Source organism: Nanorana parkeri, unplaced genomic scaffold, assembly GCF_000935625.1.
Source record: "Nanorana parkeri isolate BGI_ZX_2015 unplaced genomic scaffold, ASM93562v1 scaffold77, whole genome shotgun sequence".
In the NCBI taxonomy this organism is placed as follows: domain Eukaryota; kingdom Metazoa; phylum Chordata; class Amphibia; order Anura; family Dicroglossidae; genus Nanorana; species Nanorana parkeri.
This window is the reverse complement of record NW_017306345.1, coordinates 256,001-272,774: the sequence shown is the minus strand read 5'-3', so window position 1 is coordinate 272,774 and position 16,774 is coordinate 256,001. Positions and strand designations below refer to the sequence as shown.

The window sequence follows — 16,774 nt, the reverse complement described above, 5'->3', positions numbered from 1 at the left end:
AAAAAATGTCCAGCAATGTAATCCACACATCAATCACATCATCCAGCCATGAGGATCCATGTCAATCAGGATGGACGATGGCCCCTGACTCACACAAAAAAAATCCTCACAGCCATGACCGATTTTGACAAACATCGGCCGCAAAATGACAGTTCTGCTCCTGAATGTCAACAAATTACAGGTTACGTGATGTCACGACTCACCCCGCCCCTTTGTTGACATTCAGGAGCAGAGCTGTCATTTTGCATCCGGTGTTTTTCTGGATTTTTTTTTCCGGCGAGTCAGTGGCCGTTGTCCATCGTGATTTCATGTAAATCTACATGGCTGGACAATGTGATTGACTTGTGGATTACACTGATAGACTTTTTTTTTTTTTAATAAAAGGCCTGTCAAATACTATCTTGTGTTTTTTTGTGTTTTTTTTTAAAGAAAATACTTTTTTTTAAATAAAGCATTTTTTTTTTACAGTGTGGTGTGTTCATTTACTATTTTGGTCAGGAAGCCACGCTGCGTACAAACAAGTGAAGCTGGCTTCCTAGCCAATCAGGAAGCCGGGAGGCGGGTCAGGACTTGCTGCCTGGCTTCCTGATTGGCTACGAAGCCAGCTTCACTTGTTGGTAGGCAGTCTGGCTTCCTAACCAATGAGGAAGTCGTGCGGCACATCATGACTCGTGTTCAGGCTTCCTGATTGGTCAGGAGGCCACGCTGCCTCTCAAGCCGATGTTCTTTCGCTAGAACACCGGTTTCACAGGAAATCAGGAGGCCGGCGGCCGATCATGACTTCCTGTTAATCGGGGCTCAAGGCACCAGTACTCGGTATCAGGCGAGTAGCGAAAAATAATATTGGTGTCTTTTTTTCTCCATTTCTACCACGCTTGTCTTTATCGAAACATAAATTAGAACTTCTGTAGAAGAGCACCCTTTGAAAGTCACACTTTTTGTTTCATGAAGCCTTGGGCATCAGCAGTACTGATTTCAAAACACCATGCTGGCTCATCAAATACCAATATGATCACTGATAACTAAAAGCAGTTGTCTGACCTTTAAGTGGTATCTGTTTTTTCATCTAAAATTGTCTTACCTTGGCTGTAGTAGGTATGCCTTCCCCTTTGGCTTTTTGTTCTAATTTCTTTGCTAAGAGCAGTTTTTCTTCCTCTGATTTATCTGGATATGCCCTGAAAAGAAATGAAATAGTTACTTCGATTTATGCACAAGTACTGTATATATCTAAAGCCACAATGTCTTTTTTTAGTAATGGATAGAGTAGGGAAGGGTTGGCTTTTATTGCTGTCTTTGTGCCCTGATGATAGGAAAATCATAAATTATGAGTTGTCACCAGAACAGGAGGTGAGGGGAAATCTTCCAATAGAGGTAATTGTTACAGTGACAATTGTATAAGAGTACATTTCTGTTATTTTAAAGAGATTTCCTTTTACATCATGTTGTGTCTAAGATGGCCTTCAGAGATGGCAAAGAAGCTGAAGAGAAACAGAAATTTTGACTTTAGGTATAGTTAAATAATACATAAAATCTAAAAAAGTGCCTAAAAAGTTATAAAAGCAAGAATGAAACTATATTGGGTGCAGGGCTGCACTTAATCCCTAAAGGCTGAAATCAACCCAGGCTATGATTTCAGCCCAATTTCTGCCTATCTACTTCAGGATCTTCCATATGCTTAGGAACGTAATGATCCATGCACATCACCAGCATGTGGGGGTCGCAGTTTCTGTTGCCACGGATTGTGTTGCAGCAGCATAGCAGTACTGTGCCCAGCAGCCCTGTCATACCTTAAATACAGCGGTACTGACTGAGTTGGGAAAACTCACCTAGGCACCACCTCAACTCTGATATATTATATAACATGGTTGGGAAGACTCCTGACAGGCCTGCTGGGTGCTGCAATATCTGAGGTCTTGTACGTGTAAATAGGGAGAGAGATGATTTTTCTGGAAGGGGGTTTGCTTGTGGAGGGGTGATTTTTTACTGGTTGAGGGGAGGATTTTTGCTAATAATGGGTGTAGGGTTTCTGGAGGTAGGGGAGATTTTTGCTAGTGGAGGGGTTTGCTAGGGGATGGGGGGATTTTTGTTAGAGAAAGGTAGATTTGTATTGTGATGAGGGAGGTTGCATGAGGTGGTATTTTTCCTTGAGGAGGATGGAAAACATTTTTGGCCACTACGTGTACCACTGTTAAAACAGTGTAATTGTCTTATATTTAGCATGCCATCCTGAGCCCCATGTTTTGCCACACCGCTATTAACCCTTTCAATTAAATTTTTTTAAATACACACAAAATTCAAAGAAAGAAAAACCTTCAATGGGTGCCAAATATCCTAGGCATAAGTGGTGACAACATTGTGAATTATGATCCTGTCTTTATATCATACTCTTGACAGTATTGTTACTGCACAGGAATCCAGCAGAACTTACAAATATCTTTATTATTGGGCTGATTAATAAAAAAAATGGACCTAATGAAAGTGAAATTATTCTCAAGGTAGCCTATTCAATTTTAGAAGCCATTGTCTACAAAAACAAACTAACCTGTTAAAGAGCTTGAATTGTCAGTATAACTTCTTTACAGGCAATTGGCATTCTCAGCAATAGGTCAGCAATATCGTGTTGCTAATTTGTTGCGCTCAGTCAAAATGTGAACAAATTAACTATATAGCAATCATCTCATCAGGTGAACATAAGTGAAAACAAGTGTAACAAACCAGAATGGTGTGACTTTACCTGTAAAGTCAATAAAAGAAAGTCTTGCGGTGCTAACCAGGAACACTGACCTCCAGACAGCAAACTCTCCCGGGCGCTCCGGGAGTCTCCTGGCCACCCTGGAGAAAAACACTGCTTTTTCTTTTTTTTATTCTGACATGGAGCCGTGTCAGAATAGAAAAAACATTTTAAAGATTTTGGCCATAGGAATGCATTACTAGATTGAGTAGATTCCTATTGGCTATTTCAATTTGCAATAGCCAATAGGGCGGGTACAATAGCTAGTTTGCCATTGGCTATTGCAAATTGAAATAGCCAATAGGAATCTAGCAATGCATTCCTATGGCCAAAAATGTAATTTCTTTTTCCTATTCTGACACGGCTCCGTGTCAGAATAAAGAAAAAAAAAAAAGACAAATCAGTGTTTCTCTCCTGGGCGGCTGGGAACGGGAGACTCCCGGAGCGCCCGAGAGAGTTTTTTTTTTCTTCTTTTTTTTGACGGCTAGCTGTCACTTCTAGCTCCGCACAATCGTTTTCTATTAATTTTTTTCTACTTTTTCAACAATTTTTCTGTTCTGCTCGGTACCACTCACTGCTGTTCGGCATCTAGAAGAATAGACCGAACAGCAGCGAGTAGCCTGCCGGAGGTTCGGCTCAGCCGATCCAGATGTTGGATTGGCTGAGTCGAACTACTTCTGCACTTCGGGTCGGCCCAGCATGCTGAGCATGTTCGGTCATTCACTCGTTGACATTAGGAAAAAAAGAATTTCGGCCGGACTACCGCTAACGAATTTCGGGGAATCGGGAATTCGGATTCGTTTGCATTCGTCTTAGCTGTAATTCGGAATTTGGATGCAACCGAATCTCCGAATTTCCGAAAATTCGTCCGAAACGATTTTTGGAACGAACCGAATCGCACATGTCTAACCATTAATAATATGTAATCCATGGCAGTAAATGATGGGTGGCAGTAAATGATGGATGGAATATTATTAACAGTCAGAATTAACAATTTAAACAAAATACTTTGTGAATAAATCCCTGTTTCCTCGATAATACTGGTCTGTGCGCAAGCGCAGATGCTGAGGTCAGCAAATTCGATTTCCTTGTCGTTCTCGACAGAACACCGTTATCTGCGTTTAGTATCGGGGCATTTTATAATCATCATACAGCAATGCAGAATACCACCAGCTATGCGGGACTACAAGTCTCAGCAATGCATTATAATAAAAGTCAGCACTACAGAATATCACCAGCATCCCCCCCACACTTCCCCGCGCCCCCCCCCTTCCAACTGCAGACTTACCTTTCCTCTCGTGAAGGGCCCTCTTCCTCGTCTCAGTGACCAGGGGCGGGGCTAAGGGGAGAGGGTCCTCACACAGCAGAATGTACGGCCCGGCAGTGCCTGCAGCACATTCTGCGGGACTGGTGACAGCTGCGGGTGGATGTGTGGCAGGGAAGGAGCGGCACGATCTCGGGGGGCCCCTCTTCTTCCTCGCTGGGCCCCCCCAAGTGGCAGAGCGCCAGGACCCCTTTTGCAATTGCGACCGATGTGACCCTGGTAGTTCCGCCAGTGCTTATAGGCGTACATTTTTGGCAGCTCACAGGAATGAAAGCTGATTTCTGATTGAATACACCATACCTTCTAACTTTCAGAGATGAGAAAGAGGGACGCCTTCAAGCACAGTGAGGGGAATTTATCAAAACTGGGGCAGATAAAATCTGGAGCTGATTTGCACTGCAACAAATCAGCTTCACTGTCTCATTTTCAAATCTTACCTGAGCAAACCGAAGAGATATGCTGATTGGTTGCCATTGGCAACTGCTCCAGATTCAACTGCTCCAGCTTTGATAAATTCCAAAAATGTATTTAGAAAATAGACACATCCCTGTTAGTTATATAGACCATTAACAATGTATATGCCAAAAATTATTGATTAAACCCAGAATTTATTTTTCACCAATACTTTTCCTTTAGGCTAGGTTCAGATACTGACGATCCCGGGTCACGCGTCCCGGGACCACACGATCGTGCATGATTGCACACAGTGAATGCCGCGGAGCCCCATTGATTTCAATAGGGCTATATCCGCGTGGCAATTGATGAAAAAATATAATGTACCTCTTTTTGCGACACACACCGTGCAGTGTTTTTGAACTGCAATTGAGCGCGATTGCACGGGCAAATCGCGGCAGGAAACCGCACGATCTGTATGGCGAACTGGGGTGCCATTAGAAAATAATGGCACCACCAGCGCGATCGGCGGAGGTGTGCGATCCTGTGATGGACCGCCCTAGTGTGTGAACCAAGCCTTATACTGGCTTTTCAAAATAGAAAACAAGATAATTAAGAGATGAGATAAAGGTTTTAGTTCATAATAAAACTTTTGCTAGTTATATAGAACCTTTTCAGAGATATCTGTACATCAAACCAAAAAGGGACGACTGAGGAGGAAAGAGGGGACAGAGGTATTTACTTGCAAATGAGGGATAAACTATACACTGTTACTGCGTGCACTCTCTTTTAAATGAGTCAGCTTGTTATTACCAACCAGAAGATTTGCTGTAGAACATGTGTGAATTTGTGCATGCTCCTGACATCTGCCAAGTGACTACTGGTGATGCATATATGTCTGATTATCACATTTCAACTCAGAGCCATCTAAGACATTCCATTCATGTACTGTAGATTCCAAGTCCTTAACAGCTTCTTGCCTGGGGGGTTTTCTTCCATAATGACCAGAGCCTTTGTTTAAAGGTTAGTCTAACATTTTTTGGTGAGACAGACAAAACTATTTTGTTGAACACCTCTGTTATGCTTCAGTTTGTATATAATCAATTATATATTTGTAACAAGTTTAAAAATATAGGACTAGCATGATTTCCTTTGAGAAAAAAGTCAGCTCATAGTTTATAGTTTAAGAACGTTTACAACAAAAAGTACATCTTCCCACCTTGCCAATTTCTTGCGTTTCCGTTCCTCAGATTTCGCTTTCTGCGCAGAAGTGAGATTTTCAGCCTCTGCAAGGTTATCAACAGCAATAGCAAGAAATACATTCAGTAAGATGTCTGTGTTTTTTTCAGGTCAAGGTTGATATAAACAATGCCATGTGATCACAAATGATAAAATATAGTGTACTTTGTTAGAATTAGTCTGGTTAGACACTGAATTGTGAAATTTCAAGTCTTGTGTATGTACATCAGAATCTTTTCATTCTATTTATTAAAGGCTATGTTTAACCCAAATGTATTCCTGTATCAGTCCTTTGCTCATACTTATGAACTCTAATATATAGCTAGACCTCTTCACAGGAGTCTACTCATTGAGTATTGAGGTTGCTATTGAACCAAAGAGTATTAGATGGAGTTCAGGGAAAAAGACTGTAATTGCCGCATGTCAAACCACTAGATATCATGTCATCAAAAGCTATGCGCTATGCATGTATTGGGGTGTTTCTGGCATGCAGAAATTGCAGAAATTAAAGGCAGCAAGGTTTATAACAACAACAAAAAACCATGTAGAACAGGGGTCTCAAACTCAATTCATTCGGGGGCCACTGGACAATTTTTTGTTCTCCCATGGGGGCTGCTTGCCAAATTTCATACTTCACACACAGTGATACGCACACATTGAAATACACACAAACGGAAATATGCACAACCCCCCCAACCAGAATTACAAACACTTATTTGCACACAATAAGGCCCCATTCACACCTGTAAGTTTAGATGCGATTAGTAATTCCTGTGCCATGAACCTGCATTTTCCTGCAGCAAGAATCCCTAATGTGGCGTTTACATGCGGCAGCTGTCACTCATTCAAGTTAATGATCAGGTGACAGCCGCTGCATGTAAACGCCTGCACACGGCATGTATTGGTATGTTTTATGATTACATGTGGTGTGCAGGCTCTCCCACATAAAATAATATGCTCAGAACTCCGGCCGACAGAAAATGAGCGTGTTTATTGGTGCAAAGTCCACGTTTTTAAGGATGCATATGCAGAAAATGCAAATAATCTTTTTACATGAACAGTTTTTTATATATATTTTTAAACCTTGGTGTCTTTAATTGCTGCATGCCAGAAAATGTCCCACTGCATACATATCTTTTTTTTATGTGGCTATTGAGCTGCAGCCTTAGCCATACATAGCTGTGTATAGACCTTTAAACATCAACACTATACACAGTTCATGCAAACTCAATCAGCCAAACTTGTTCTGAGTATAACGTTTCACCATAATCCTCCTACTGAATGGCAGTGATTTATGGCAGCACCTGCAACACAGTCATGTATTTTTTTTTTTGCTTCACAGTGCCTGGAACTCTTCTTACACAAGTTTCAGGATGATAATATATCTTTGTTGCCATGCTTTATGTAAAATACTATATTTACAGATTTTACAATTGGAATTTGTGGCTTGTGGACAATAAAACAAATCCATGCACACAAAATGAATTTACACCACAATGTGCTTAAAATGCCCATATCAGAACAAAACAGGCAATGTACTTTCTTTTCTGGCAGCCTTTGTCTTGAAACACCATTGTGCTGTTTCTCTCTTGCCCCTGCAAGTATTCAAGGTGTAGAATACCTGCTCTCTCACTGCATGCTGTGTTTTTTCCCACCAGCACATACTGTACATCACTAGAGAATGTACGAGCTGGAGAAATTAACCACACTAGGTGGCAGGGGAAACAGGTATTCTGATGGTTTGAATGCTTTCAATGGCTGGGGAGAAGTAAAGAGGAGGCATTTTAAGACACAAGCCTTTTAGCAGGTATGCTTTTTTATACAAGTGACCCTGTGCTGGCAGGTAACTTGAAATTTGATTTCCAGCAATTTACTCCAACACAATGACTATATTATAAAGGATACAATTTCCACAAACAAATAAGATAATAAAGTAAATGCAGACAGACATCCCAGGGAAGGATGGGCCACCATAAGCCATGATTCCATTATACATCACAGTGTTCCAGTCCTCTCCAGTCAAGATCTTTGAGAAAAACAATCACAATAAGATTCTAGGTGTAAATTACAGTGTATAATTAAGAAAAGTTTCCAAACTGAAAAGACAAAAATCTTGTCATGCAAAAATATTTCTAAGTCAGAACTGAGGAAGCTGCTTGAGCGGTAAAATGTCTTCAACATTACAGTAAAAGTCCAGTTATTGTGACTACTACTAGTAAAACAAATTTAACATAGAAACTGATGGGCATGGCAACATTTCTTTGGACCTCAAAACGGTTCTTAAACATGTTGGCATCACCTGACTACAATGCATATAAATGCCTTAACCATATGTAGAAGGTGATTGCATGAAATATTTAAATGCTAGTTGAATTTTTTTAGATAATGACCATGACTGATGTCCGTAGGCTGTTTAATATTGGCTCATCAATCATCAAGCTGCAGGAGCATGTAATGCACCCAAAAAGGTGCTTAAATCATGCTAAAGTGGTTAGGAGTTCTTATGATTATATTTTATCATGCCTTAAAGTAGATATAAACAAAATTACTAAAATGTAATATACACTTTAATATGATGTTTTCATTTTTTTTTAAATAAGCAGTTTTTCAATAAAATAATGTATGGTGATCTTGCCATAAAGGTCCTTGTTCAGGAACTTCCTGTTATGGGGTGACAGCTGTCTTCCAATTGTGGCCCTGCGTAATCACTGTGTGTCACATGCGCCCTGGTGGAGATGACAAGTGGATGTGCCTACACACATTGTACATGAAGGGTGCACTGTTGTCCCTATCAAGAAGCCAGGCCAGAGCAATGGTGTGCAGCCAATGCTGGAGCAAGTACATCTAGACAGTTTTAGACAAGTGGTTAAAAGAGGCTGGAGGAGTTCAGTAACACTTGGATGCAAAAAAACCCTGAAACAAAATGAAAACAATATTTTTTGAACAAATAATTGTTTAGGAAACTAAATGATTAGGGTTTGGATCTTCTTTAAGTTCTATTGAACACACCTTAGCAACCCAATAAGGCATAATGAATGAGAGCCACTGAAGGCCTGTTCCCACTAGCTTGTCCGCTAAAACGATGTGTTTCAGCAGATGGGCTAGTGCAGCGTGACAGCTCCATTAGTGTGCATTTTACCACACCTTGCCACTGTTTACATTTTTTTCTTTATGTGCAGTGTACAGTGTGTACACTCTATTGAGGTCCCCTCACGACCACACGGAGTGATGCACTGTTGTGCAACGACATGCGGGGGCATCCAGTGTGCTGCCATAATATGGAGCATGTTTGCATTTTATTTTAGTGCCTGCCCACTGCGTTGTAGTGTGAATGGGACACATAGAAAACAATTGTTTTCTATGTGTCCTTGCGGTGACCTTTGTTTATCCTATGCGGTACAATCCAGATCACCACTAGGGCGAACGGGCCCACTAGTGTTGGTCAGCTGATTCATTTTTCTATTTTATTTTGATACAAAATACATTTGGCCTAAAGCATTTTAATCTTGTCCTGATCCTAGCATCACCTGCAACAACTGAGCTAGGCTCTGGCCATGTAGTGCTTTTATAGCGGATAATGAAATAAACACCTCACTATGATGTGCTTCTTATTACACACAGAGGTTTGACAGTTGACAACTATGGAAAATCTATGCACAACAAAAGTAAAATATCCCCCTTTTTATAGAAAAAAAAGAGAGCAAAGGGGTATCTATAAAGGGTCAAACAGTTGTGTAAGCTACTTTCATGTTCTTTGCCTTTTTTTTTCTTTTTATAAAAACCTGTTCATTGGTTTTGTTCACCAAGGTAATTTGTCAGTTCACTTATTTTCCATTTGCTAACTTTTTTTAAGCAATTTTATTTATTTGATATTATATTGAGATACACTATATTTAAAAGGTATACATGCACTTTGAGAACAAAAGGTTTGCGTGGCTAATATTACACTACAATCATGGCAAACATAATTACTAAAATATTCTCTCACTCTCTCTACTTCTAACTTCAGTTACAAGTTATTTTCCAGTTTGTCAGTTTTGTTAAGCTTTTTTTTAAAAAAAAATCAAAAAAAAAAAAATCAATTTTTACTGAAATTACATCACATTTGTTCAAATATCTAAATGTGGTGAAAAATCATTAGTGAACAGGATCCCAGAGGTAGAATACTAGGAAATGCCACCTCTTTTCTTTATTTAACTATAGGTGTAAAAATGTACTGGGTGAGTTACACTGGTTGCTTTCAAGGAGGTTAAAGTCTCATTGTCCATTGTTCCAGAGATCATCTGTCTGTCCTTAAATAGCCTTAGTTAAAATAGAAATGTAACCAAATATTTTTGAATGTTTTTGAATAGAATGGTGATGGGTTTTAACTAGGGATGCACAGATACTTTTCGAGAACCAGTGCAGATACTTGCCATTTTCATGAGAACTACCAGGGTTGCAGAGGTTGCAGCTGGGACCTGGCTCTGGCACTCCACCACTGTCCTGAAATCATTAGTCTGTATTGATTTAGAAAAACTGTCACATGACAATAAACAAAAATGTATCAGTACTCATACTTGTAAGTACTCGGCAAGTACCAGTACTCGTACTCGCAAAACTGGTATCTGTGCATCCCTTTATTTATATTTATAAAAACAAAATCATGCATTAAAACAGAGATGTAGAAATCCCAGGAGCTCCGTGTGCTCCGTGTACAAATGACAGCTGCCTCCTAATTTTTGAATTTTTCTCTAGTGTAGTCTTGGCACTCAAAAGTATCGGTACATGTACTCGTACCTGTACTGAGTACTGTACTTGGTATCTGTGCAACCCTAGTTTTAACCCTACCTCTATGTGGGGAGCGTCCGCGGGCAAGCAGCACGGAGGGAACCCGCTGGCAGGAAGCAGGCTAAAAAGTCAGGAGGCAAGGTAACAAAAGGGCAATCCAAAGGGGTAGTCGAGCGCAATCAAAGGTCGAGGCAGGCAGCAAGGGTCAGAGGCGATAGTCGGTCCAGGGTCGGCACACGGGAAGTCAGCAGAGGGTTCAGGTAACAGGCAGCAAGGCACATAGGAGGAGAGCTTTGTATGTCACACCAAGAGGTGTAATAACTCATCACTGAGCCAGGGCTCTGGCCAGGTTTTTATAGCCAGGGGGTGTGAGTCCGCCCCCTGGTCTCTGAGGCGACCAGGAGGCCTCCCTTCCCGAGGGCCAATGGCAGGCGAAAAGCGTGTGTGTGTGTGGGCTGGGGAACCTCCCCCAGCAAGGCCACAACTGAAGCTCAAACAGGTGCACGTGCGTTGCGAGCACGGCCCCGGGATGCGTGCACAGCCTGTGTACTGCGCACGCGCACCCGGCGCGTAGCTCGCGCACGCGTAGTGGCCGCCGGAGCGCCCGTGGTCTGCCAGGCTGAAGGGAGGTCTGTACCCTATGCCGTACGCTCTGACCTTATGGGGGGGCGACGCCGCTGGTATCCTGACACTCTATGACCACATTTACTCTCGTTTACTGTACTGTTGTCACCAGACAGGAAGTTAAGAAAAATCTAAACTTTTATGGTAGTCACTGGAGGAGGAGTAGAAAACTAAACATCCAAGGTGGCGCCTGGTTTGGTGACAACTGTAAAGAGGTTGGATTGCCCTTTGTTTTAAGGTGACCTCTCACTTGCTCTCAGATTTCTGGAAAAGTGAGGGTACAATGCAAACACGTACAGCAGTAAAAACATAAAGCGTCTAACCCTTGCTCATTCTATCCGAAACTAGAAAATAAGTTATGGCTAGAGTGCCACTGTAAAATGTTAGCCTTACCCCTACATTGCCCTATTATTTAATGTACTTTACCATCTCACATGTGTTTAATATCTCTAGCAGTGCTAGAGTCTTGCCAAAGGCTGTTTACTTTGTGTTTACCACAGTGGCTGTAGAATGTTATCTGTTTCCTGAAACAGATGTGGAGGTGCTAAAAGCCTCATTACATATTCAACCAATCCTGTAAATAAATGCTGAACTGTTACAAGGTAGCTGATGCTGTCTCCTCCTGTTTCTGGCACTGACATGGTTATATAAATAGTGCTTTTGAACAGATAAATAAGCAGACCAATATAGCAAGGTGCCTAACCAGGCGAGAAGAAACTGCAGGGAGGCATGGCTTGTCAATGACGGCAGCTTTACACGGACGTTGACAGCTGTTTCATGGATCAAACTGTTTTAATGGTATGACATATATTATAGCCATTTCAATGCCAGAAATAAAACCTTTGTAACAGCTCAATAGTTATTTAAAACATTGGGTGATTGTGCATTATTTATCATTTTAGGCAATCAAGACAGAAATGGGCAATCACACACTTAAAGTAGTAAGTTTGCTTTTAAATTAATGTCAGCATTCTGAAATCTATTATCCGAGCCATTGTTCCATATTAAAGTATAATTCTTTATACTGGGAGCCAAGCCGCTTTGGCAGGGATAAAGTTTGTCCTAGCCCAGGCTTTAACCCACAACGAAACAATCTTTCTCTTTATTGTAAAGCAGTCATACTACCATGTAACCCAAGCAACCATTAATTGCCCTTCATCAGAGTAATCACATTTGAGTGTTTAGCAGTCGTATTAGTGTAAGGTGGTTGCTGGCTGTGTTTTACTGGATGTACTATGCTGTAATCCACAGACTTAATCACTGATCACTCCTCATCAGTGCAGATGAATCACTGTGCTATAAACTATAGCAATCTATCCCAAGTCATCTCTCTGTTTAGCAGTCATATTAGTGCAGTGTGGTTGCTGGTTGTTTTACTAGGTGTACTACAATGACAACAAAAACATATCTTCTGTTCTAGAAAGCTAATGCTGCACTTTAAAATGCTTTTCTTTGGTGCTGGGTCTGCACTATGGACAGATCATATTTATAGCCAACATGGGACCAATGCTATTTGACATCTGACCATAGTCATTTTGTAACATTCTGGTATTGAAATACACACAATTTCGTTCTCTATATGGTCTTTCCTGCTCTATAAATACTTTTTACTGCTCTACACTGCTGTGTTGGGTTATTTAAGTCACATAATAGGTGTTTGTCAGATGTTACCTGAAAGACAGTGATAAGGGATTGTGGAAAAGTGTCAAAGGTGCTCCTCCTAATTTCAATGTCTTCAAAGTCAAACTTTCCACCAAACATTTGCATCCCAAGGAGAGCAAAAATAATCATGAAGAGGAAAAGTAGGAGGAGAAGGGATGCTATGGAGCGGACAGAGTTTAACAAAGAAACCACCAGGTTGTTTAGTGACGTCCAGTATCTGAAATACAAAAGCAGCAACATATAAGAAAATAATAAGAATGCAGAGTACTAAAATGACCATGGGGAAAACTATAAAAGCTTTAAATATCTGAAATCCCTGGATGCTGATTATGTCATAAAAGCAGTTAGGAAACGTCTTATACTTCTAGCCTAAAACATCACCAAGTGAATGGGTGACATATTTATTCAGAATTAACCTAAGCTTGTCATGAGAACATGGATGTTGCCATTGCTAACCCTTTCTTTTGAAAATGCTAGTTGTCTGGATGTCATGTTGATCATCTGCTATTTTTAGTCATTAACCTGCAACATTTATGACTTCTGACTTTCCTAATCTGCATACTTGTTTCAAACCAGTAACTAAGTACTGAAGACAGTTAGTCAGAAAAAAGCCAACCAACTAGCAATTTTAAATGGAAGTCAGCAGTGGCAGCCCAATGTTTCTCTTATGACAGGTTTTCTTTAAAAAAAATAAAAATGTTTTTGAGGGATGTATATATATTGCCCTTGCTGTCATGTTGATGCTTTTGACTGCATAATTTTCCAGGTCAGTGATTTTAGAAAATATTCTGTTTATTTTGTTTTTATTTTCTCAAAGATTAAGTTTTTATTATACAGTAATGTTATTTATACTTTAAAGACAAAGGAAATGAAGCAAGATAAAGTAGCTAGAAAGAGAGACAAAAAAGGTGGCCCCCCACCCCTGGATATATTTTAATATACTAATAACACCCATGTAGACACTGAAAAAAAAACATTGATCTCAAACCTCCACTGTAAAACCTTCCCAAGGAGTAAAACCAACCAATTTTATAGAAAACGTGGCCCAGATAATTTCACTAAAAACAAAAAGACACACAAATCTACAGTAGGCATTGAAAATACCCTGTCAGGAAAAAAAAAACTCCTAGAGGTGCCTACAAATACCTGCCTCCACACCTTGTTATGGCTGAATGTTCCTCATAGTGTCACAGCTTGCCCTCCTAGAGCTGTAGCTAGCTCTTTTAGCACCTAAGGCAAGAACAAAAAAACATGCCCCCTCAAACAGGCGTGTGATGTCACCCAGCACCGCGCATGGCGGCGGCATGTGATGCCATGCGCCCCGCCTCCAGAATTTTTTATTTTTTATTTTATTTTTTTATTATTAATTTTTTATTTTTTTACTGTTGCAAGGGTTTCGGGGAAATATTAGGGGTCTAAACAGCCCCCTGATATTTCCCTTTTAAAATAGAAAAAGAAATTGAGGACACAGAGTCCTCAATCTCTTTTTCTGTTCTAAATGAATGGAAAGTACAGAGGATTCCTATTCATTCAAAAAATATTTACTATCATCCAGTTATGAATGGGTAGAAGCCTCTGTACATAGTGCTACTACCCATTTAGAAACTCATGAATGAACAGGAAGTGATGTAAAGCACTTCCTGTTCATTCATAACTGGGGACACATAGTCCCCAGTTATTTATAAACACTGGAGTGATCAGCTGATCGCTCCAGTGTTTGCTCTGCACACAGGGGATCGGTACATATAGTTGATATGTACCGATCCTCCGCCGCTCGGCCACCCACAGAGGGGCGGCACAGCCTGCAGCTATTCCTCTGGATCCCTGTTGCTCTCCCGCCTGTATGGGCAGAGGCAACGGGCATCCCAGGAGAAGTGAAGCGCTGAACCCGGTGGGTAAGTGGGAGGCGGGAGCCGTTGTCACAGCAGCAGCATGGCCAAACGGTGTAACACCCCCCCAGGGGTTAACTTTCTTGGACCGCAGCTGTGGATATGGCTTCTTTTTAGGGGGAACGGGTATCAGATTGCAGCTCTTCCTCCGATGCCCAGAATGTTGATAAGGCTAGGAGAGAGCTGCTTCACATCACGCCCCGTTTAGCAACACTTAACCCTGCGTATCAACGGCAAGGTAGGTATTGAGGGTACCGCAGGTGGGTAGTTATGGTTCAATTAGCAATTAGCTTAAGTTCCATAGATATATGATGCAGGTTCATTTGTAATAAGGCAGACAGTAAATAGGCGTATAGCTATGAGGCAGTTTAACTGGTAATCAAGCAGACAGTTCAGTAGGCACATAGGTATGAGGCAGATTAACTTGTAATCAAGCAGACAGTTCAGTAGGCATATAGTTATGCGACAGGTTAACTTGCAATCAAGCAGACAATTCAGTAGGCATATAGTTATGCGACAGGTTAACTTGAAATCAAGCAGACAGTTGAGTAGGCATATAGGACGTGCTGTGGAGATCTCTCTACCATAGCCATGTAGCTATGGCTGAAATACTTGCTGTTTGTGGCTCTCCCAGGAATGGGATAGGGTCTATGCAGCAATTCTCCTTCAGTGGTGGGTTCCTGGAGTAGCAGGGGTTGCTGGTTTGATCAGCGTCCTGCTTCAACAATAGTGGGACGCCGATCAAACGGTGGACCGCGGCTTTATGCCGACTACGCGGGTGAGTGGGCAGAGTCTCGTGGCGCGCCTGCGCATTAACATCATCGGACCCCGTACTAGAGTCGGAGGAGTCTCGCGGCACCCCTGCGCAGTGGCGCGTACGGATCGTTGTCCCGGCCGAGGGGAGATACGAGTATGACAAACGTTGAGGAGAGAGAGAGCCATTGGTTGTCAGATCCTGGCAGAGCGGCTCTCTCTCTCTCCTCGCCGCTCCGCCATGCGGCAGTGGCAGCGGTTCCCTCCTCTGCACCCCCGCCGGCTGCAGCGCTTCACTTCTCCTCAGATCCCCCTGCCTCTGCCCATACAGATAGGGAGAGCAGCGGGGATCCAGAGGAGAAGCTACAGGCTGTGCTGCCCAACTTCTCAGTGTCGTGCTGAGTCCTGGCTGCGCCAGTACTTTTTCCCCAATGCTTTTGCTTTTTCCTGGGTTTTCAAAATAAGAAATGCAATGCTTGGATGACATTCTTAGTGTAGTGCAATGCTTTAGGTAGTTAAATAGTAAATATTTATAGGGTTCAATAAATACATAAAATCAAAATTAGGTACAACTGAGTAGGAAAGAGGGATTCTGTTCCAAAAGAGGGGCAGTCTATCCAAATGAGAGACAGTTTGGAGCTATGGACATTCCTATTGGCCATCGAGGCACATCATCATAGTAAAAAGTGTGTGTGTGTGTGTGTGTGTGTGTGTGTGTGTGTGTGTGTGTGTGTGGGGTGGGGGGTGGAAGATAGTAGCAAGCTACCTAGAAGTGTCAGAATAGCCTGTGCTAGACTTTCTTTGCTGTCGCATCCATAGCTTTGGAATGATAAAAGTCAATCTTAGTCATTCAGATCCACACACTGCAGCAATCAGCAAGAAGGCATGCAAGGGTTATGGAAGTTGTGATAGTGAGTCATGCTGCAACTGAATGCATTTATTTTAATCCTGACTGCCATTCTGTTGCCATAACATTTCTGCACCTTATTAACCTATTACAACATGCACAATACTTATGTTAATACAGGTGATAAGCAAAGATCAATCAGCAAATAAATAAAATATGTTTGCAAATGTATGTCCAGTAGAAAATGGTTTAAGACCTTCTGTCAAGTTTTTATTGTCGACGGTGTCCCCTCTTGGAAGATGTACCCTCTTTATCTGTCATGGTGACCACTGTAACCAAGATAGAAAGTGAGGGTAAATCCAACATTTTGGAGTTTTTAGAGCAAGTAGTAAGGGCAAATCATCTCCTGCTATAGTGACAACTGTCTACGATGGTAATTCCCCTCACGCTAGAAGCTTTCCTCTTATATCCTGTGGTATCTTGAGGACAGGAAGTAAAGAGAAATCTCTCTAATGATTACCAGCTCTGCAATAATAACCTGA

At 41.5% G+C, this 16,774-nt stretch overlaps 1 protein-coding gene across 1 annotated transcript in view; it reads right to left on the bottom strand.

The window, feature by feature from the left end:
- Positions 1-16,774, bottom strand: part of CACNA1S (calcium voltage-gated channel subunit alpha1 S) — a 79,875-nt gene that overhangs the window by 48,259 nt on the left and 14,842 nt on the right. The window contains exons 12-15 of the mRNA XM_018576779.1: positions 12,753-12,960; positions 7,593-7,713; positions 5,668-5,782; positions 1,082-1,175 (exon numbers count right to left, since the gene is read on the bottom strand). Of these exons, the coding sequence (XP_018432281.1) occupies positions 1,082-1,175; positions 5,668-5,782; positions 7,593-7,713; positions 12,753-12,960 (538 nt within the window). The remainder of the gene's footprint in view (positions 1-1,081; positions 1,176-5,667; positions 5,783-7,592; positions 7,714-12,752; positions 12,961-16,774) is intronic.